This window comes from Coffea eugenioides, chromosome 10 (genome assembly GCF_003713205.1).
Source record: "Coffea eugenioides isolate CCC68of chromosome 10, Ceug_1.0, whole genome shotgun sequence".
In the NCBI taxonomy this organism is placed as follows: Eukaryota; Viridiplantae; Streptophyta; class Magnoliopsida; order Gentianales; family Rubiaceae; genus Coffea; species Coffea eugenioides.
The window spans coordinates 13,834,784-13,859,180 of record NC_040044.1 but is presented as its reverse complement, the minus strand read 5'-3'; the positions used below and the strand labels follow the sequence as shown (position 1 = coordinate 13,859,180).

Below are 24,397 nucleotides of genomic sequence, written 5' to 3'. Positions count from 1 at the left end.
GTTTTGAATTTCAGATTGCATAATTTCAAGTTCATGAGAGATATCGAGGTTGCAGCCATTGAATTCCAAAATGGTGACATCCAAATGGTCAAAAGATTTTATTTGTGGCCATCTGTAAATAAAATAGAACATACGTAAAAAATAAATAGAAAATTCATGAGAGATCTTCCATTTTATTAAATTTAAAATGCATCGAGACTTCACAAAAAGACAAATACACAGACACGATTGCCATTTAAAGACATATCTAACTTAAACCTTTACTTCCGTTTCAACAATTTTTTTTGAACAAAACAGGCTATATTAACTGAAATGAGAATAAAGCTTCAGAAAGTAAAAATAATTTATTTTAACAAAAGATCCAGACTACCGTCCAATATAGATATGAATCTAGACAAAAGACAATCCCCTTAAATTTACCGAAATTCTCTTCGAGAGGGAAGATAATCAACAGTCCAATTTTGAATGGCTCCTTCGGTAATTGGCAAAAATTCTGAATTCTCTGATGGCTCCTCCTCACAAGTTGCCCCGACAAATAATTGAGATAGGTCCACTTCAATCTCCTCCACAGGATTTTTTATTTCTGGCATGATCACTTCTGATGGCCGAGAAAAAGTGTGATATAGCGGTGGGACATTTAAGACAATTTGCTTACCCTTTTTTTCAGCTTGTTTTCGAGCTTGCATTTCCTTTCTATCCTTAGCAGTTGGATGAAATCTCAGTCCAAATGTATCAATTTGCATCGGGATCTCTATTGGTTCCAAAATTCCTTGCAATTCCCGCCCAAGACCTTTTCCTATTTCATATCCGCCTCTGACCATCTCCTTAGCCATCATGATACTGGCCTCTGGTAAGTCTGATTTAGTTAGCGACTTATCTCTGGATACCCATCCCACAGAGACGATGTCAGCAATGTGATGAGATGAAATTGGAGTCCTTTTTCTGTTTTCACTTTTGAATTTTGCATCAACAATCATGGTACAGTCATTCTCAGCAAACACAGTAATGAGCTGATAATTCACAATAAACCTCAACATTTGATGCAAAGAAGATGACACTGAATTGGAAACAAGTATCCAAGGTCTTCCAAACAAAATATTGTAAACGCTGGAGAAATCCATGACTTGGCAAGTAACTTGGAATTGAGCAGGACCTATCTCCAATACCAGATCTGCTTCACCCATAGATTCCCTCCTTGAGCCATCAAATCCTCGAACTACAGTTACAGATGGACGGAGTTTAATGTCAAGAAATCCAAGTTTGGTGAGAGTGTTCCATGAACAGATATTCAACGCTGACCCATTATCCACTAAAACCCTCGGCAACAGCTTTTCATTGCAGCGGACTGATATATACAAGACTCTGTTATGCCCGATCCCTTCTGCAGTCAGATCATCATCGAAGAAGGTAATATGATTAGCAGCAAGTATATTCCCCACAATGTTAGATAATTTATCCACCGGAATATCTTTAGGGATTTGAGTTTCGTTCAGAATTTTGAGCAATGCTTCTTTGTGTAGCTGGGAGGTCAAGAGAAGATTCAGAAAAGAAATCTGACTAGGCATCCTATCCAACTGCTCCACTATTTTGTATTCACTTCTCTTCAACATCTTCAGAAAATCTACAGCTTCATTTTCAGACACACGAGGCTTGGGCGTCGGAGATTTAACCTTGGCCCTGGACTGAACATCAATATCGGAGTTTTTCACAATTCTCCCTGACGTGGCAATAGTAGATACCTCTTCCTTTAAGCATTTTTTATCTCCAACCAATAGAATAGACTCTTTGTAGTTCCATGGCACCTCTTGCAAGTTATTGATAGGCATTTGTTCCGAAAATTCAAGAATGACAGGCTCTGATATATCCCATTCAAAAGATGGTAGATCCAGAATAAAAAGAGATTTGTCAACCTCAGAAACTCCTCTTTCCACTATAAATGGTTCCTCTTTTTCAAATACAAGAGATTTCAAATTTTCCTCAACATCATCATTAGTCATGAACTTCTCAGCAGACAGCGATTTTCTCATTCTCGTGTGGTCAGTTTCTATTACACCAAACACCTCAGTTTCATCTACAATGTACTGAGTGGGATCGATAAAATTTTCATCAGTGATGATAACTCCTACAGTGCTTCCATGCTCAGGTAAAAGATTCTTACTGACATTGGGTCTTTGTTCTCCCTTTCTTCTAAGAAGAATGTCTCCAGAAACAATCATATTCTGGATCTTATGTTTTAGAGCCCAATAATTGCCAGTGGTATGACCTGGACTTCCAGAGTGATTAGCACAAATTGCTTGCGCATTATAACTTGGAGGAATGCCTTTGGGATAAAGTTTAGGAGGAACGGTGCCAATTTTTCCAGTTGCTTTTAACTGCTCATACAATTGATCAATAGGTCGGCCCAAGGTGGTAAATGTTCGAAATTGCCTTTGAATTTGAACTCCACTGGTTTGAAAAGAATTTTGAGTGGGGTTATTGTTTTGCAGGGTTGGTCTAGAATGGTAAACGGGATGGGAGTGATTTTGAAAGATAGGTTGTGGGGTTGGAGGAAACGGTGAAGTATTCAAGTGACTTGGTCGGGAATGATGAAATTGGGTAGTAGTTTGGTAGACTGGTTGAGGGTTAGGATAATATGGATAAGGAACCGAATATGTGGGAGGGTTTCGGATTTTGGGTCTAAAAGACGGGCCTTGATCCCATATAAAAGCAGTGTCTCCTTCTTTCTTCTTGAATTGGGGCTTTTTTCCAATGTTACTTTGATTCTGTAGAGCGTCCAATTGCAACTTTAATGCCGATACATTAACAATCTTCCTTGTTTTGACAAACTCATCGTATTCCTCCAGCTTGTTAATAATAGCAGTAAATGAACTTTCAGTCATGCGAAAGATCTCTTCAAAGTATGGTGGATCATGAGTCTTGATGAAAGTACGAACAATCTCGTCCTCAGTAATAGGAGGTTCCACTTTGGCAGCTAACTTTCTCCACCGCTTTGCGTAGGTCTTATGATCTTCCAATGGCTTTCTTTTTGTACCCTCCAGTGTTATTCGTGTCGGTGCTAACTCACAGTTAAACTCATATTGCTTCGCAAAAGCTATTGACAAATCCAACCAGATTTTGACCTCTCCAAACTTCAAATTTGAATACCAATCTAGAGCATCTCCCTCTAAACTTTCCGAAAATAGACGCATAGGCAGATTTTCATCATCCATGGGCTTACCCAACTTGTTGGCAAACATCTTGAGATGCGTCTTAGGAATTCCAGTTCCATCATACTTACTGAATTTGGGAGTTTTGAATCTCAATGGTAGCTGAATATCTGGGAAAAGACACAATTCATAGTAGTCCAACCGACCATGTCTGCTCAATCCTTGATTCTTCTTCATAAAATCATCGAATCGATCCAACTTTCTCAACAGATCCTTGTCAATAGGTGCGGGTTGTTCTTCTATCGCCGCCTTCCCTTGAGATGCAGTATCCAACACAAAAGGTTCTGCAATGTGGTGGTGGGGTTCCTGAGGGTTAGGGGGAACGTTCAGATTGGTTTGTGGATGAGTTTGAGGGATTTGGTTATTGGTTGAGTTAATCAATATATAATTCGAATGCATATAGTAAAGGTCTGAGTTTAGTCGGGTAAAGGTATTTTCAAGAGGATTAGCGAAGGGAGGAAGGAAAGTTGTTTGGGCATTGGATGTGTGGGGTGGTTGATGGTCTTGTGCAGATGGATGATTATCGACAGATTTTTGGTCGTTCAGGACACCACCACTACTGCTTGCGATCAACTGATCAATTACACGCCTTTGTGCGGCTATTTCAGTACTTAACTCATTAAACTTGCCAAGTACCTCACTTAACTGAGCTCCCAATGCTGTGAAGTCCGGTGATGTAACCATAGCAGATCTTTCCGAAGTTTCTGGTACTAAACTCATGTTTACAGGCTGTCTCAAGGCTCTACTTCGAGATCTGGTGATGATGGGGCTTCTTCGGGTAGCTATTGTGAGAAATATCTGATAGTGCAGAAAAGAAATTGATTTAGGAGTGGATTTTCTGTCAAATTGCTGTAATTTATTCAAGAAAAAAAAAGAAAAAAAAACATGAATTAGTAGATATTTAAATAATTCGGATGCATGTCCTATGGGGAAGCCCTTTTCTGCCAAGGGTAGGTCTAATATGATGCAACACCTTTGAAGTGAGGCCTGTTCACCAAACCTGTGTTTCGAAAATAACCTTGCAGAAGATAAGGATCGTTTCATTGATGAACTTCAAAATCTCATACATCATCTACATCATTTCTCGAAGTTGATTTCGTGCAAGATCATTAAACTTTTTCAATCTATTTATCACAGTGTCTTTTGACTCTCTGGAATAGGGATTCTGCATGTGTTCAGCTTGATCATACAACTTGCCACACTTTCTTTTCAACTCTTGATGTCTTTCTTGCATTTCTTCACACAGTCTCTTATTCTTCTCTGCCAGCCATTTATTCACTTCCACAGATTGCCTTAATTGCGCATTTTCTCTGTCTTTCGCCTCAATGATAGCCATTAATTTCTTGACTTCCTCGGATTGTTCCATCAGTGGTCGCTCGGCATTAGATTCTCTGAGCCACTCCTCGTATTGAGGAGTAACTAAGGCCATCTGCTTAAGTTGTGGAGTATAAGCGATCTCCTCATCATTGGACAATGTTCCCCAGGCTTCGACAATTGACATTTTCATCGGAATTTTATCCGAACAGATCCCTTTGTCAAAACTGATGATGAAATCGATCAAATCAGGTGTAAGTGGTATTCCTTGAACGCGTCCTAACTGTTTGAGAAATCTTTTTGGAGTGTATGCTATGATGCCTTGAGTTCCCAATAGCGGTATAAAATCTGTTGACTTGGCACACAGAGCGGGTTTGTAACAGTCGGTCCAATCTAGTACCCATCTAATCTTTTGATCTGACAATATCCTCAGAAAATCTAACCATTTCGATGCATTTCTGGGCAAATTGCTTTTGTCAACCCTCTTATGATGGGTAACTATCCAATTATACCCAATCAATGGTAAACCATCAGGAGCAGGTAACTGCCTCCGAAAGTGTTCCATGGCCCATATATGTAAAATTCGATTTGACCCATAAAAGAACTTTGACCTTTTTTTGACAATTAGTACATGCAACAAGAATATCAGCCAACACAGTCGGTATTATAGAGGCTTGTCGATCCTTAATCCCAAAAAATAAGTCAGATAGGAGCTTAGTGATTTTGAAACCAATTTTCTTATCTTTTCTAGGAAACAAATAAATCATTGCCATTACAAGTCCATACACCAGTGGCCTCTTACATTCCCATGTTGCCTTAGATGTAAATGAAAAATCCTTCGAATGCTTATCAAATCCGTCTTTATTGAAAATCTATCAAACAAAAATTTTACATCTATGCTTTGATCTGATCCTCGTACTACAAACTCTTTTAATCCAGTAAAATGACAGAATTTGATCTTGCCAGAAGCAATCGGAAATATCACTGTTGTACCCTTTACTGGCAAATTCAGAAGGCCGGCTACCTCTTCAATTGTCAGAGTCAACTCCTTGTTTCCTATCCTAAATGTTGAACTGTTGGGATCCCACAGTTGAATTAAAGATTCTACCAAATACCCATTGATTCAATGTCTTTGAAATCTCCAATTGGCCCGAGGTGAGAGGCAACCTGATTGATCTTGCTAAATGAGAGAAGCCCTGGCCATCTTCGAACTCCCATTGGAACCGCTAACAGTTGACTGGTTCATTGAAGTTTGTCCATCTGAAGCACGTAGCCTTGATTAAATACCTTACCTATAGGCCTCACTTCTTTAGTTTTACAAAAATTTAAACATGAATATCCCATAGAGAGTTAGTTACCCAGGGAAAACAAGATTGGTACATTCCTAAAATAGGATTTCCTAAATGGCATTTCTTCTAGGGTTAATGCATGATGACAATTTATTAAACGAATACATATGCAATACGATAATTGAAACATGATCTAAGGGTGCCCCATTTAGATGTCGGGATAAGCCTAAAATGACATGCATATATGTATACATGCGATGGATTGAAATTTAAACGTGCTATTTACAAAAGGTGGTCTGTCCTTAACGATTACCATGTTAGGACCCTTATTTCTAAGGTTCGTGTATGCAGAAAAAGAAAAAAATAAGAAGTGGTTAGTTCAATATATAACACATAACACGTTGGGACAATAGATGATACAAGAATGGAACAGCAAAGAAATAAGGGTGAAATCCCTCCCCTCGTGTCTAGTGTTACTAATTTGGTAAGGTTGACTCTATTTTAGGTAATTTCTAATATGGATGCATGAGGTTTGGCTTACTAATGCATCTAGACTCGATAAACTTCAGGCTCCCAAGCCTTCAGACCAAGAGGCGAAGGGTCATCAATCCCAAGGCCTTTGGTCGGTGGCTCGAGTGATCCTCCAGACATTGCTACGTGCATGTCGTGCCACGGTCACATGTTTAACTGGATCGATTCTAATTCTAATAGGGAGGAGTGGTGTGACAACCACTAAAAGAAAATAAGATAAAGGGTTAAAAGTAATAACATATGCACGTATGAAGTGCTCCTCTGAGGGGAGGGATTAACATTAAATGCACGTGAAGGCTCTAAGGTAATATTCCCCACACCAAATGCAAAGCGCGAAATGAATAAGTAAATAAACAAAAGTAAATAAATAATTATTCATCACATACACGAGGAACGATGTACGAATACGAGTGTGATATGCAAAATATCCCAAAAAAAGAAAAATGCAACCTAAAACATCCAAATATGATAAATAAAAGGGTTAAAAAGAGAAAAGACAACTAAACCAAGTGCTTGGACTCTCTAGCTTCCCCAGTGGAGTCGCCAAACTGTTGCGTCCCATTTTTCGCGATGGGAAAATAAGAGGTGGTGTTTATAAAAATGTAATTTTATTTAAAAATAAGTGAAAAAGGACCTAAAATGAGACTTTAAAGAATGCGACAGTTTGGGTCCAAAATTTAGTCTAAAAAGGGTTTTTAAGAAAAAATAGGAGTCGCCAATTGGTATTTAATTTTGGTGTACCAAGTTACCTAAAAATATTTTTAAATAAAATAAAATAAAACCCTTTTCGACAACTCCAGGCCTTTGAAAACAGAGAAAATGAGTTCGGGAGTCACGGTTGAAGAAAGGGAAGGCAAATGTTCGATTATCTCAAATCTAAGGCACCCTTTCAACCTAGTCTAAGCTAGTTGCGTGGTTTAGTCAAAATTTTCTTAATCTAACCCTTAAATTTATCACATTTGGATGTTTCCTACATGGATGCAAATAAAAATATCGAGAGGGACAAAATGTCCATTCAAGGGTTTAATTGATACCAATCGTATTAATTGCGAAGGTCAAAATAATTCCTTGAAGGGATCACGAATATGCGAATGATGAAATTTAATGAAAAAGAAAAGAAAATTAAATTGTATACATAGATATAAGTGATCAAAGAATAGGGAATGCAACATAATGGGTACGGGAGGCGAAAACTCGTGACATAATTTTCTTATACAAAGATTAATGGGGTATTTAAATTAAAGAGTTATAATCACCCATATCCATGTTCAAAGAATAATTCTCCTAATATGAACAAGCAAATGAACTAACTTATTCCACAATTTCTTAAATGAAATGCAATTCTAAATGATATGATTAACACATGTAGAGGGTAGGGGATAGATGGTAATATAATAGAAAATATCATGCAAATGAGAAAAGATTCTAGAATAAAAATATGCATGAAAATGTAATGAATATCACACAAATGAATCTAATACATGAACAATATAAGGGTCTAGCGTTGGACTAACCCACTTCTAAAGAACCTTACTAGCGTTGGACTAGCAAGCATACGGAGGGAGAAGCCACAACTAGCGTTGGACTAGTGTGGTGACGCCATGCATTAATAATACATAGTAAAATAAATAATACATAAATTAAAACAAATAAACATATAAGAGCACGTAGCACATAACACGTGAGCATAATATCTAGATGCAAATATCCTAAAGGAGCGAGTAAACACGTAATCACACAAGCATGCAAGCACACAAACAAATAAAGACAAATAGAGACCTAACTATTACATTCGGGGGTTCTAACTACAATCTAAAAGGGCGAAGAATAAAATAATAACCTAACTATTACAATTTGGCATTTAAATGCCTCTCAAATAATAAAAAATTAAATTAAAGTAAATATACAAAATTAAAAAAACAAATAAAATGACTAACTAAATAAAATAAAATAAGATAAAATAAAACATTCAAAAACATGCAATTACACACATAAAATCACATAGGAGCACATAGGAGAATTTAAAATGACACAAAAAGATACCTCCCTTGACATAGTAGCTAATGGGGAATGAGATTTGCCCTATTTAACTCCAAAATTAACAGAATCATCAAGACACCAATTTAATTAACAAATAAATCATAAAAAATGAAAATAAATATGAAATCAATCAATTGAATCATTCAAATGGAATATAATTAATAATCTAAGAAGAAAAGCAACTTCTATTTAAGAAATCAAATCTGTCAGGGACCTAATTGCAAAGATTAATAAAGTTTTAGGGTTAAATTATAATTACTAAAAAAATTCGGGGTCCAATTAAAGGAAAATAAAGTTTAGGGACCTATTTGTAATTAATTAAGGACCTAATTGAAAGAAACTTCAAGTATTTATGATCACAATACAATAAAGTAAAAGTAAGGGACGAAAGAGCATATTCATTTCTGGTCTTCCTAACCCAACAGGCGCTTGGGCCAGATACTACCTAAGCCCAGCCAAAAGTCCAAGCCAAAACACACAGGCCAGCCCGTCTTTTATCACTCAAATCCAACCAAAATAAAATATGGGTCTGACCTTCTAGCCCAACCGAAAATAAGAAACAAGCCCACAAAACAAATAAAAATTAGCCCAACCCATCCTTTTTCTTTCTTATCTTTCCTTCTTTTCTTTTCTTCCTTCTTTCTCCACTTCACAGCCGTTTCTTTCTCTTCTTCTTCGGCCAGTTGAAGAAGGCCTTCTTCAGCTGGCGGCCATGGCAATTGCCGGCAGTGCCGCCGCTGGCCACCGGCGAATTTTCCGGTCGCAAAAAATTGTCAAAATACACTCCCTCACTCCATTTTTCGCGTAGATTCCATTTCTGGAGTTAATTTTTACAAAAGATGACCTGAAGGTGGCCAAAATGCCAATAAACAGCCGCGGTTTTTATTTTTCAAATCACCCTATCTTTCACCAAAAATCATAAAAATTATACTACAACACTGTTACAACTTCTATAATACAATTATGATTTTAATTTGACAAGAAAACAACATAAAATGGCTAAATTAAAGCAAAACCAGCCCCTAAATGAAGAAAACTACTTCAATGCCTTTAAAGCTCAAAAACTCCAAAATATTTAGATAATTCCAACATTTTCAGACCTACACTAGCAAACGGTTATCTATTTTGACAAGAAAAACATGCACAATATTCATCTTTTAATTCGTTTTCCATTTTTGCATTTTTACAAACACCTAACATGCATTCACAGAAATCATCTTTTTCTTAATGTTTATTCATGGCTTTACCCCAAAACTTCAACAACATCAGTAGCAACAACAACAAACGAAAGCAAGGGACAAATAAACGGCAGCATGAATTTAATCTGATTAATTGAGGAAAGGAAAGCTGGAAAAAGAAAAAAAAATAAAAAATAAATAAGTACCTCAATGAAGGAGAGAATGTGTTGGTAGCCGGAGAAAAATGGAGAGTCAGGAGCCTCGGGCACCCAAAATTTCTTTTGTCTGGCTTTTTCTGTCCGTTGAAATCTCAAGGAAAGCCGAAGGGGAGAGGTTTTTTTTTTTTTTTTTTTGTTCGGTGTCCTGTCTCATCTTTTTAGGGAGAGAGCCGAGAGCTTGGTATATGCTGGAGCAAGGGTGGAGTCTTTTTTTTTTCTTGCTTCCTTTTTGCTTGTCTGTCGAGGGTCCCGAAAGAAAAAGCCGAGAGAGAGGTCTTAAAGGCAATCTTAGGAGCCCTTCTTTGCAATTTTTTCTCTTGGATCCGTCGCCTCTTTTTTCTTTCCGTTGCTTCCTTCCTTTCTCTCGTGTGCTTTGGTCAAAGAGGTGATGGCCATCATGAGTCATCATGAAGGCTCATAATGGCTCATGATGACTTCCTTTTTTTTTTTTAAATACAAAACTAATTTTTTTCTTTTGTTTATTTTTTTTTAAAACAAACCTGCAAATATAAGAAAAATGCACAGTAAATTGCAAGAAAATAAATAACTCATTAAATAGAAAAAATTTCAAGAAAACATTAAAATTTGACAAAAATTTGGTGTCTACAATGTTGATTGAGCCTTCTTATCAGTTATTGTATAAATCAGCTTTAAAGAGGTAGATTGTATGGAGCCACTCCTTTTGAGTGATTCATTCTCAATTCTATCAAGTCCCTTATACATGAGTTCGATTGACTTGTTAAACTCCCTTTCAACTTCCCTCAATATGGATTCCATCATACATGTAGGATCAAAGTGGTGTGAACTCCCTTTGGTAGACATCCTTAATCTACAAAAAGGTTAGCAAAAAAAATAAATAAAATAAAGGAAAGTTTCCTCACAACACACCCTCACACGTATGCACTCGTACTCGTGTATCACTCAAGTGTTTTAACACTCTAATGATCTCACCAATTACTTCTCAAGTTATTTGATTACCTCTCTTGAAGAAATCAGAATTTTCTCAATGAGATTCAATCAAACTATCACCAAGAAATTAGCAAGTATGTGCGGTTAAAATGCTGGAAATTTAGAGTGGGATGGTCCGCTATAATGACTCAAAAGGACACTAAAGGCACGCTGAAAATTTCTAGATTTATGGCTGAAATACTACACCAGATTTTCGAAGTTTGTCACTTCGACTCAAGACTCAATTTAGGAAACTATGGACCATGTAAAAACCTAAACAGATTTGGGTTCTTTCTTGACTTCAAGACTCGAGTATAAGCTGGAAAAAAGACACAAAAACACAAGTATATAGAGCTAGACAAGAAACAACTTGGCAGAAATTTTAAACCCTAGAAAATTTCACTCTACTTGATTGTCCCTTGGGCTGGAACTTTAGAAGCTCAATCCAATTGGTTCTTGGATTTATTTTGGAAGAGAAAAGCTACTGATTTTGAGGGTTTTCATGTGTGCAAGCAGCTAGCAAGTCCGAATTGGCTAGTATGTTGTGACTAGGGTTGTTAACAATCCCAAGTCAACTTGGTTTCCAAATCAGATTTGCTTTCTTGTTTCAATCCAAGAGTGATCCGATTCTTGCTTTCTTTTCTTCTCTCTCTCTCTCTGTGTTTTTTTCACCAAACAGCTCTTTTCTTTCCTTGCTTTTCAATTTGGATCAATGCTTGAGGAACAAGATTAACAGCCGCAACAAGAACAAGAATTTCCAACAGCCGCAACTTGGTATAAGAAGTATGAACTAGGGTTTTTTCAAAGTTCAAGATTTGTGCACTTTTGATTCAAGAATTCAAGAAACCCTAATATTTTCCCCAAGAACTTCAAGATTTGTCAATAAAGTACCCAAAATAATTCTAGAAATTCAAGATTCTTATTAAGAAATTTAAAGAACTTCAAGCACTTTTAAGAACAAGATTGATCAGCCATCGTTTGACACTAAAATACAAAGGCAGCCATGAATTAACTTCAATAAATCAGTCACGGATTCAACAAGAACAACCACTGACCAGAAATTTTTTTTTTTTTCTGATGAACAGTAACGGTGAACAGTATGCTATAGTCGATGAACAGTATCAATGAATAGTGCTAATGATCAGTATTTTTTTTTTTACTTTAAGCGACTTCAAGAAACAAGACAACAAGACTCCAACAAGATGAGAAACACGATGCAAACAAGAATGGAAGTTTGAACAGCGAATAAATCACGCAAACAACAACGAAGAACAAGAAACCCTAGAATTCTATAAGGATTAAACATGGATAGAATTGAAACAGCGAAAACTTAAGAAGACACAAACAAGATATACTTGATATTGTCAATCTAGCTCTGATTACCAAGCTAATACGAACCTGCCCAATGGTATGAATTTGTATCCCACAAAGACCTGGACCTAGATGAAGAATCAAGTTAGGTTACGAAAATTCTTGACCCTTCTAAGCCACGAAGCTATGAACTAAGAAAAATTCTTAACCCACAACTTAATAACTTAGTGAACCAAAGTTGTTTGTAGAAGAACACCACAACCAAGGGTAATTAATTGATTGATAAGTTCAAATTGAATACTCTCAAGGAACTCTCAAGTATTCAAGAAAGGTTCTCTTGGACAAGAGAAAGTGAATAAAGCTCACAATAATTCTGAAAAATTCTCGTTCGCCCCTGCATAACTTCCTGAAGTATTTTCCATACAATGGGTTCACTTATTCACTAATATGATTAGAAACCCTAATGTGAATTGGATTCACTTATTCACTAAACTAATGACTAATTAATTTGGCTAAAACAAGACAAATTTTGGCCGAATTTAAGCTATAAATAAATGACTAAAATTAGCAAGAGAATTGACATTTAAACCCTTGCTCAAATGACTCAACTAATTAAGAAAAATAACTAACTAAACTACTCTTCATTTAAGACAACAAGCTAGAGCAAAGTAACACATGGAAACTCTTCAAGTTGAAAGCCTTCGATGGTTCACATATCTTCACCAATGCAATCTTGAATAGCACAAACAAGTGTTTGTAACAAATCTCTAAGCTTTCTTGCGTGAGACCTCATGATTGAACCACTTGGTACTTGAACAACTTGAGTATGTGCAGTTTGCACAGCCTTGAGCCCTTCCTAAAAATGGTCAATATTGGTTAGAATTGGTTCTAAGTGCAATCCAAAGCTTAAATGAGAATTTGTCCCTTTTACTTGCATATTTTTGGTTATTTTTGTAGAAGTTGAAAATGGACTTCATTTTGGACAAGAAACAGGCTTACAATATGATGATTAAAGTCCTAAAGTTTGCAAGGATGATGAGTTTCAAAAGTGGTTCGAGTCGCTAGAAGAAGAAAACAAAGAAACTTGTCGAAACGGAAGTCGACTTGAATCCCTCTGGACACTCTGGCTAGTTTTTGGAGGAATTGCTTGGAGGGATTCGAGGCAGAGAATTTTTGGTGAAGCAGGGGACGAATCCCTCCTAGCAATCCGGTCGAAACTTAGAGGGATTGTTTGGAGGGATTCTGGTCAAACTTTGCAGCTCCAACTTGCGCATCTTGTTTTCACCTCCATTCTTTCTCACCTTTTGAAGTACAAATTGTACAAGATTTGCAGCTGTAAAAAGGAATATTCTAGCTACAATTGTTGACTCATTTCTTCCACAATGATGTGATATAACTTGGAGCCAAAATTATTGACTTATTTGGAGTTGTATTCACATTGAAGATGCAAGTGAAGAGTTTGAAGATTTCTGACGGGCTTTTTGATATACGTACAAGTTAAAAAATCTGAAATACACTAGTTTCACTGCAAGTTTACAAGTCAACTAGTAGTTTAGGGTATATATCGGGTCGATCCCAAGAGAAAGATTGAACAATTACCGGCACTACTAAAGTTTCTCTATTATTTAGACTATCAATGAATTATAACAAGTAAAACCTACTGAACTTATATAAGAAAATAACAAATGAAAACTCCTTAGGTTATGGTATCCCTAACTTCTCATGCAAGTGCTATATTTGGATCATTGAATATTACTATCTAGGCTAGTTATGGTGTAATTTTCTTATGCATATGAATCCTACTTTCGTAGTGAATCAATTATACTCATAACTAATTCATACCTATTCTCATTGTTATGAAATTAGCTGCAAGTTCATTTCTGCAATGAAATTACATGAAATGAATCACTTAAAACCACATAGGTGCACCTCTACTCTCGTGAGTGTACTCCCTATGTTTAGCACTTCTTGAACCGGTGTTAAATCTCAATTTTCATTGCAGAAGAAACACCTTAGATAATCACAATCAATGGTACCGGATTAATCATGATTTAAAGAGCTAAAGTGCTAAATAACTTACTCAAATAATAGCTTCAAATAACCAAATAATGAACACTAACAATCATAGGAAGTTCAACCATACCCAAGCCATAAACTTTAAAGACACATAATTAACATGAAATCCAAAACTTGTATATTAACTAAACTTGGATTCAAGTACAAAAGATAAAGAGTTGGAAAGGAATGTAACCCTTGTCACATGAGTTCATCTCCTTGCCTTCTTCATCCTCCAACCTCTTCTTCATCTAGCTAATAAACAAGAAGGATGAACTATCTAGCTAAACTATCCTACACTAAGGATATGGAAGAACTACATTTCTGCAGACTCCATGCTTCCTCCCATATGATGTCTGACCTCTATTTTCTCTCTACCTATAAACTCATAAAAAGCTCCTTTTCCACTGGTCAAATTTCCACCTCTTGATTCTCAAATCTCATATTGAGATTTGTTAAGATAGTCAATAACAAAGGTTTTTGACTTGACAATAAGTCATATTGTCTGCCCTTTTATCTTCTGAAGCATGTGCACCGAATTCCCTTGCAACTTATAGCTGGAAAGTAGTCTGAACACGAGAAATGGCTGAGCAAATTGCAGAATTTCGGCTACAAAACGTGCCTACACAAAACGCGGCTTGGAGTCGCGTTTTGTCAACTCGCGTTTTCAACTTTGTGTTTTTGGCTTCGCTTCTACTACGATTTTCTCCATGATGGAGGCCAAACTAGCTTTTGTACAAAACACAAAAGTGGGCCCTTTGAATTGGTTTTACAATGCTTCAAGAATCATCCAAATCAGAGCTTTGTATACTGAGGTATGATCGAAAAACTATCACCTGGTCAAACCCCTGTTTCATTCTCGTCCATAGAATACAACTTCTGTATTTCAACTTTTTGTCCATGAAAACAACAGAATTGGATTTCGATGTTTTCATACCAAATCTAGATCTTTCTCTTAGGTTCAAAATGGTATAAAGATCACCTCAATCCAATATGTGTAGCTCCAGATATAGTTGAAATACCGAAGAGTGTCAAAACTGTCTTGAACCGCATTTCTTCACTTAAACGTTTTTCACTTCATTTCTTTTTTTACCACTTGAATTCATGACCAATTATCTACTTTTCACCTCACTTGACATCCTTTGGTGATTGAATCATTAATCCTGCATGAAAATGAAGTTTTTACCATTAAAATCAAAAGAAATGCAATATTAGCCACTTTTACCAAAAATATATATTTTTACCCAAAACCTAGTTATTTTAGTTATAAAACTAAATAATGAAATCAGAATTAACTACTAAAATGCACTTAAAAAATACGTAAAATAAACCCTTATCAAATACTCCCACACTTGAACTATTGCTTGTCCTCAAGCAATTTAGAATTACAAATAAACAGTGATTCAAAATATTTGAAAAATAATTATACGTGCTCAAGTCAACTTAATTTCCTCAAAATAGGGTAAATAACCATTATGTGATTTCTCTTTAATCCTCAAGTACTTATAATATCAAGTAAAAGAGAGCTAAATATACTATAATTATGTTAATTCAACTCAATTTCTCATTTTTATCCAATTTCACAAGCAAGCAATTCATATAATCAATAAGAATGCTAACTAATCTCATGATCAAGTTCTTATTTTTCTTAAAGAGGGATTTATTCTCTCTTCTTTTTTTTATATATATATTTTAAAGCTAAATACTTCTTAAGTTGTGAAAAATCCCTTTTGACGCGAAGATCAACATTTTTAGATGAAAATCGCCGGTTACTCAACATTTCATATACTCAAGTTGCTTTTCATACTCTCAATTCAAGTACCGTTTTACGCAAAAGTCGATATTTGTAGATGAAGACTCCCGGTTACTAAGTACAAGAATCATTGGAGTAGAACAAATCTTATTTTCTTTTATTTTCTTTTTTTTTTTAACAGCAAAGATAATAATAATTTCCTCAAAAGAATAATCATGAGAAGAGTATTGCACTTATTGACCATATTTATCACTTAACTTATAAAATCAAATAAAGAGAAGAAATTTCATTAAGTATGCAAAAAATAGGCATAATTTTCTCCACTTTACAAGATATACTTTCCTACAAATGCACAAATTATAATCACATAATAGTTATTTCCAAATTAAATCAGAAAAGAAATTTCCAAATCACATATATTTATTTCAAAAGGATAATTGACAAAATTTTATTTGTTTCTTATGATTATTATAGATATATATATATAAGGTTTTGGAAAAAATTTTGACAGAGTCTCCCCTTAAAAGTGGACTAAAACTCCCTGCCAGCAATCCCAAAATAAACAACAATTTAGCACAGGAAATATTTTTAACTACTTGTCCACACATTAAACATAAAAACTACTAAAAATACCACACATTTCTACTTAGAATACACATTGTCCTCAATGTGTAGGGAAAGAAAGAAACAAAAGAAAGGAACAAGTGACTCCCCAAGTAAAATGGCTACGATCCAGTGAAGCTTTGAATCATGAGGCATCGACCGAGCAACCATGTACAATCAACGATCCATTAGTAATTGCCACAAGTTCCAATATTCAAAATAAGAAATGTAAGTTAAACATACTACAAACAAAAGATGAGCAATAACAAGCAAACAAGCAAGCAAAAGATGAACAAAGGGTGGCCTCAATCATCTTCTTCATCTTCATCGTCATTGCCATCCACGGGAGGTGGACGGATGCCGATATGATCGTCAATGTGGTCCAAGTGAGTATCTATTCTGGCTAAATGATGCTTAAGGTCATCCAAGCGACCATAGAGTCACTGCCAATTGGTTTGTGGCGGAAGAGGAGGTGGTGCCGCAGTAGAAGGTCCAGCTTCCTCTCGACCATGTCTAGCCTTCTGTCTCCGCTCTTGAACAGGTCAAGGAATCTCTCCCATGCCAATACCAAGTCGACAGAGAGTAGTAACCGATAATTCAGTTCTCAGTAGAACATTCTCCGACCGCATGCCTTCCAATCGAACTTCAAAAAATGGAAAGATCAAAGTAGGTAGAAGAGGAAATGATAATTTAAAAGACGTCGTCTTACGCCTCGCCGTAGATCGAATGTGACTAATGATGATGTTCGGCAGGGAAATTCGAGCATAATGAGAATTCCGGTTATGGAACATGTAATCAAGGAAGTAGATGTCACTCTTGCGGACCTCCGTGTGCCCCGTCTTTTTGGGAATGACATTGTGAGCCATCATATAAATAAGGAGACGATGGCGAGGTTCGAAAACATTTGTCAATATAGTCTCCTTCCTTGTAGAGCGAAAAGGTTGGTACTCAAGACCAAACCTAGCCATTGCCAATGACGGATCCCACTTCCTATTTGGGGGAACAAACTCCTTCTCCAAGTTGACCGCCCGACCTTGATTACTACATCCCAAAATCCCAGCCAAGCGCTCGCGTGACAAGATTATACGTCTTCCTCGCACCCAAGACTCAACCATTTCACCACTGTGGCGTGCCTTACTCTCAATGTTGGCGTAGAACTCTCGCACCAAATCAGGATAATAATGATTGGGTAGGGTGAGAATCGAAGCCCACCCAAACTGAGCAAAAGCATTCGAGATGCGATACACCATTTCAATCTCTGGACTAACGTGCATCTCGAACAAGAACTCCAAATTAGCATGCTCCTCATGCCACTCTTGATTCCTGCGATTATTGAATCTAGCACTGTCAAAAACAGATCTCTCCGCTCCACGAGAGGTGCCCTCACCAGGCTGTCGGCGAACTGGTGGAGGAAAAGGTGACGTCTCCTCCTCAGTCGCTTCCATCTTCTCATTAACCTCCCTCTCATTACTACTAGCGGAGGAATATATCACTCTGCTTCCCCTTCTCATAGTACCTAATAAAAAGAATGTGATTAGCCATATGTACTAGGACATAGTTCATAATTTGGCAATAAATCCTGAATTGATCCAAATAATCGTCAAATTTATTTCTTAAAGATATAAATCATCCAATAATTTACTTATAGGACCATACAAGAAGAGTCATATTTAATGCAAAAATTGACCAAAATCACCAATTTAAGCAAGATATGCAACAAGTATAACCCAATCAGTGAAAATAGTATCAATCATGATTATAGCAATGTATAATTAACAACAGTAATGTGCAATTAGCTATAATCATGGTTAGGCCAGAATTCAACTAATTAACTCACAAAATCAACCAAATTACTCACTATACACAATGCACATGCTAAAATATCATCAACTAGCCATTATTAACCATAATCATTGATCACCATAGCTTAAAAACATCTTAATCCAACTTCCTAATTTTAGCCCAAATATAGCAATTAAAAAAAAATAAAAACTATTAATCATCAAATTGCTATATTTGAACATGTAATCATGCATAAATAACCTTAATAAGCATCAATGAGGTCAAAAATATCATCATTCATCATAAAAAATTCTAGATTAAAAGATGTCAGAAAGTTCAGGAAATTGAAAAAAATGAACTTCTAAAATACAAAGATTTGATGAAGAAACTTACCTCAATCACGTAGAAGGATGTTTGGTGATGCTAAATATGCGAAAAGCCCTATGAAACAACCTCCAAATGACCTCCAATTGAAGAAATTAGAGTTTAAGAACCCTAATCTTCAATCCCTCAAAAACCTAATTTTAGGTGTTTTTCTTGGATTTTAATTGGTTAGAAAGGTTGTATGATGCTCAAAAGGTATTGGATTGATGATCTCTAGCAAGATTATGGAGTAGAAATGAAGATTGGTGAATTGCGGTTGAGAGGAAATAGAGAAACGCGGTTGGAAGAAGTGAAGATGGAGAAAATTGAAGCTGAAATCGCGTTTATCTCATTGGCCGTGAAGAGAAAACGCGGCTCCACAAAACCCGCCTTTGTGTCGCGTTTTGTGTTGAGTCATGTTTTCAGTGTAAACATTGCAGGATTCAAAACGCGACTTAGAACAAAAACGCGACTTGTAGTTGCGTATCCGAAGGCACGTTTTTGGTTTCTGAACAGGCATTAAAACGCGGCTTCCTTCAAAACGTGACTTAAAGTCGCGTTTTGTAAGCGTGTTTTCTGCTTTGTGGATGCAGAAATGAAAGCGCTAATTGGGAAGCAAAAAACTTGACAGGTATTTTGATATATGTACAAGTTAAAATTCGATTTACACCCGTTTGACTGCAAGTATATAGGTCAAATTAGTAGTTTAGGGCATGTATTGGGTCGATCCCACGAGGAAGATTGAACAATTACCGGCACCACTCAAGCTTCTCTATTATTTAGACAATCAATGAATTATAAGAAATAAAACCTGGTAAACTTATGTAAGAAAATAACAAATGAAAACTCCTTAGGTTATGATATCCCTAACTACTCATGCAAGTGCTATATTTGGATCATTGAATACTACTATCTAGGCTAGTTATGGTGTAATTTCCTTATCCATGTAAATCCTACTTTTGTAGTGAATCACATATACTCATAACTAATCCATACCTATTCTCATGGTTATGAAATTAGTTACAAGATCATTTCTTCATTGAAATTACATGAAATTAATCACCAAAACCACATAGGTGCACCTCTACTCTCGTGAGTGTATTCCCTATATTTAGCACTTCTTAAACCAGTGTTAAATCTCAATTTTCATTGCAGAAACAACACCTTAGATAATCACAATCAATGGTACCAGATTAATCATGATTTTAAAGAGCTAAAGTGCTAAATAACTTGCTCAAATAATAGCAATCAAATAGCCAAATAATAAACGCTAACAATCATAGAAAGTTCAACCAAATCCAAGGCATAAACTTTAAAAACACATAATAAACATAAAATCCAGAACTTATATATTAACTAAATTTAGAATCAAGTACAAAAGATAAAGAGTTGGAGAAGAGATAACCCTTGTCACATGAGCTTCAACTTCTCCTTCTTCATCTCCATCTTCATCCTAATCTAGCTAATATACAAGAGTGGATGAGCTATACTACTCTATACTAATCTAATCTAACACACAGAAAATGGAAGAGCTACATTTCTGCAGACTCCAAGCTTTCTCCCGTATGATTCCTTCCTAATCTTGCAAGTGTTTTGGCTATATAAAGATAAAGGTGGTCAAGAAATGAGGCTTTACATTTTCCCCTTATAGCTGGTAGTGGTTGTCAAATGTCTAGCATTAGCTGTGACTTTTTGGAGGTGAAAACCTGTTGTCCGCGTAGAGAGCAGCCTTTTCTGACCACAATCCAGCCAGAAATCCAGCCATAAATCCGGCCATATTCCGGCCGGATTGCTACAGTGACTTTTTGTGCAATTTCTGTTCAATTTCCAGCTCTGGTTCGATTTTGCCTCAACTTCAACTGAACTTTTCTTGATGATAGAAGCTGATTTAACTCTTGACCAAAACATAAAACTTGTAGCCCTTTGAGTTAGATTTCCAATACGTCAAGAATCACCTCATTTGGATTTGTGTAGGCTGAGAAATGACTGAAATACCCTTGACTGCTCATTGCTCTATTTCAGCTTCGATCCATAGAAATTGACTACTATAATTCGGCCTTTTGACCTAGAAAACCTTAGAAATGGATTTCGATGTCTTCACCAAAGTTGTATATCTATCTCTTATCTTCAAATTGGTTCAAGAATCATCTTAATCCGATCACTGTACCTCACGTTATAGCCAAAATACGAAAATGTGTCAAAGCTGTCAAAAATGCACAAAATGCAAGTAAAAAGTGATAAAAACCTCATTTAATCACTTAAGACATTTTTCTCCAATTATAGCCAAAATGATTTATTTTCTTCCAACAATATAACCAAAGTGACTAAAAATAACATAAAATATCATTCAATTATTGCGTAAATTAGTCACTTATCAATTTCTCTATAGCTTGTGTCTTCATTTTGAAGAGTTTGGAGGGAGAGTGCAAGAAATACTACTAAAATGTAGCTCTTACATTTTCTTAGTGTTAGGTTAGTATAGTATAGGATAATTTAACTAGTTAGTGATAAGAGTTTATTTTACGTATTTTTAAGTGCATTTTATTAGTTAATTTTGAGTTGATTATTTAGTTTTATAATTAAAATAAAGAGGTTTTTGGTAAAATTATATATTTTTGGTAAAAGTGGATAATATTGCATTTCTATTGATTTTAATGGTAAAAACTTCATTTTTATGCAGGAATGATGATTCAATCACCAAAGGATGTCAAATGAGGTAAAAAATAGAGATTTGGTGATAAATTCAAGTGGCAACAAGAAGAATGAAGTGAAAAACGTTCAAGTGAGGAAATGCAATACAAGTCAGTTTTGACACTCTTCAGTATTTCGATCATATCTCAGGCTACAAAGCTCCGATTTGGATGATTCTTGAAGCATTGGAAAGCTAACTCAAAGGGCTACAACTTTTGTGTTTTGCACAAAAGCTAGTTCGGCCTTTATGATAGAGAAAATCGCAGATGAAGTAAGGCCAAAGTGAATACGCGAGTACACAAAACGTGACTTGTAACCGCGTTTTGTGTAGGCGCGTTTTATAGCCGAAATTCTGCAATTTGACTCAGCCAATTCTCTTGTGTTCACACCACTTTCCAGCTATAAGATGCAAGGGAATTCGGTGCACATGCTTCAGAAGACAAAAGGGCAAGAAAAGTGGCTTATTTTCAAGTCAAAAATATTGGTTTTTGACTATGCTAACAAAGTGGAGATTTGGGAATCAAAGGATAGAATTTGACTTGGAAAAATGGAGCCTTTGAGTACTTTTTATGCAGAAATATGGGGAGAGATCTGAGAACCATTCGTAGCTTAGCTTCTTACAGAAAAACATATTCTCTCTAGTTAGGTACTTGCAAGGGACAATTGAGGTTTCATCTTGTAATCATCTAAGTTCAAGACAAGGAGATTTTTGGAAGGCTTCACCATATCTTGGCTAAGACTTTCTTTACTCTTTTTGTATTTGTAAATTTATGATGATTTGCATTAATGAAGTTATGAGTGTTTCATCATTCATGAGTAGCTAATTTCCTTTATCTAGGGAGTAGATGAAGCTTATGGCCAAATGATATGAAGTGATTGTGATTTATGCTTGTTATGTCTTGTATTAACTTATCTACTTGTGTATGTTGGATTACTTGTTGTTGCTTGATCACCAATGGCAGGTTTATAGTTGTTTTTATTCATTGAGAAATGGTAAAAATAATGGAATGACACAAGTAGAACTTGAGTTGTATATTCATGAGAATAGAAATACATTCAAGTGGATGAAATCTGCATTTCATGTGTGAATAAGAACAGATTTAGTATTTACCAAGAGATTAGGAAAAACTAATCTGTTTTAACCCATTATTATCATGAGAATGTGATTTTGGTATTTCTGGAAATGAATCCTTGGTTAAACAAGAGCAGTAACAAGTGTTGAATTAATTCATTTTAGATCTTTTGTGTCATAAGTGGAATCTACATCCCTAGATCTTAATATTTAGTGAATTCTACTCCTATTGTGAAATTGCATTTATCTAGTTAAGAACTCTTGTAGTTGAATTAAAATCTGAAGTTTCTGCTCAAATTAATTGTGAGTCTAAATAATAGAGTAAATTAGTATCTAATAATTGTTTTAAATTGCTCCTCGTGGGATCGACCCGATACACATCTCGTACTACAATTGCGACCTGTATACTTGCAGTCCAACGGGTGTAAATTCGGAATTAAACTTGCATTGATAAAAAAAATCCCGTCAAGTTTTTGGCGCCGTTGCCGGGGAGCGGCAATATTAGAGCCTAATCATCTTTATTAATTTAGACAGCTTTATTTTTTTTAGATTATATTTAATCTTATATTGTAATCAGTTTTTGACAATTGAAATTGCATAATATCTCTTATTTCTGTTTGTAGTGTATGCACCGGGCGTCTCGGGAAGTTACACCTTTCGATCCAGAAATTGAGAGGACACTACGTAGACAAAGGAGGCATCCACCACAGCAAGAGGAACAAGAGATTTGGCAACCTATAGAGGAAATCTCAATAGATCTACCATTTGAGGAAGAGATGGCCGAAAATGACCCAAATAGGCGAGTTCTACGAGATTATACTCTACCGGGAACACAAGGATCTCAAACAAGCATAGTAAGGCCTACGGTAAATGCTAACAATTTTGAGATTAAACCATCACTTATCCAAATGGTTCAACAATCTCAATTTGGAGGTAATGCAGTAGAAGATCCTAATACACACTTAGCTACATTCTTGGAAATTTGTGATACAATTAAAATGAATGGAGTTAGTGATGATGCCATAAGGCTAAGATTGTTCCCATTTTCATTGAGAGATAAGGCCAAACTTTGGCTACACTCTCATGCTCCTAATACTTTCACTGGATGGGATGAACTATCAAGAGCATTCTTAAATAAGTATTTTCCACCAGGTAAGACTGCTAAGTTTAGAATGGATATCACTAGTTTTAGCCAATTGGAAGGAGAATCATTATATGAGGCATGGGAAAGGTTTAGAGATTTGCTTCGGAAATGTCCACATCATGGACTGCCGGAATGGTTAATCATACAAACCTTTTATAATGGTTTATCTTTCTCCACTAAAACTATTATTGATGCAGCCGCAGGTGGAGCTTTAATGGGTAAATCACCCCAAGAAGCTCAGAATTTGATAGAAGAAATGGCCGCAAATAACTACCAATGGGCCAATGAAAGAGGTAATACGAGACGTCACGCAGGTATGATCGAAATGGACACTCTCAATATGTTGAGTGCCCAAATGAATAACGTGATGAAGTTATTGAGTAGACAAGGTGGAGTTAGCCCAAGTTCATCTAATGCTCACGTAGCTTGTTGCTCTTTCTGTGGAGGTGAACATGATATTAATGAGTGTGTTGATTCTGAGCAGGTACAATTTGTCAATAATTACAACCGAAATGCTCCAAATAATCCCTACTCGAATACTTACAATCCGGGGTGGAGAAATCATCCAAACTTTGGATGGAAAGATCAAGGCAATCAACAAAGGCCAACTAATCCGCCGGGATTTCAACCAAGGCAACCACAGGCTGAAACTAAACCAAGTTGGGAGATCGCGGTAGAAAAACTTGCTAAGGTGACTTCGGACAGATTTGAACGAGTAGAAGGGAGACTGGATCAACTCACTACAATGTACAGGAATGTGGAGGTTCAAATTGGTCAAATTGCCAATGTGATCAACAATAGAAACCCTGGTGAATTACCAAGTAAAACCGAAGTGAATCCGAGAGAGCATGTCAATGCAATCATTCTTAGAAGCGGTAAAACGGTTGAGGGATTCGATT

The 24,397-nt window shown here is 36.0% G+C and overlaps 1 protein-coding gene and 1 non-coding gene across 2 annotated transcripts; both read right to left on the bottom strand.

Annotated features, from left to right (window-relative positions):
* Positions 1-416: 416 nt before the first annotated feature.
* On the bottom strand, positions 417-3,926 carry LOC113750467. The gene has a single exon (XM_027294436.1). It carries the CDS (start codon positions 3,924-3,926, stop codon positions 417-419), a length of 3,510 nt encoding a protein of 1,169 aa, XP_027150237.1.
* A 19,591-nt stretch (positions 3,927-23,517) lies between these two features.
* LOC113750959 lies at positions 23,518-23,624 on the bottom strand. The gene has a single exon (XR_003464724.1). It is a non-coding gene; the product is annotated as a small nucleolar RNA R71 (small nucleolar RNA).
* Between the last annotated feature and the right edge of the window lie 773 nt (positions 23,625-24,397).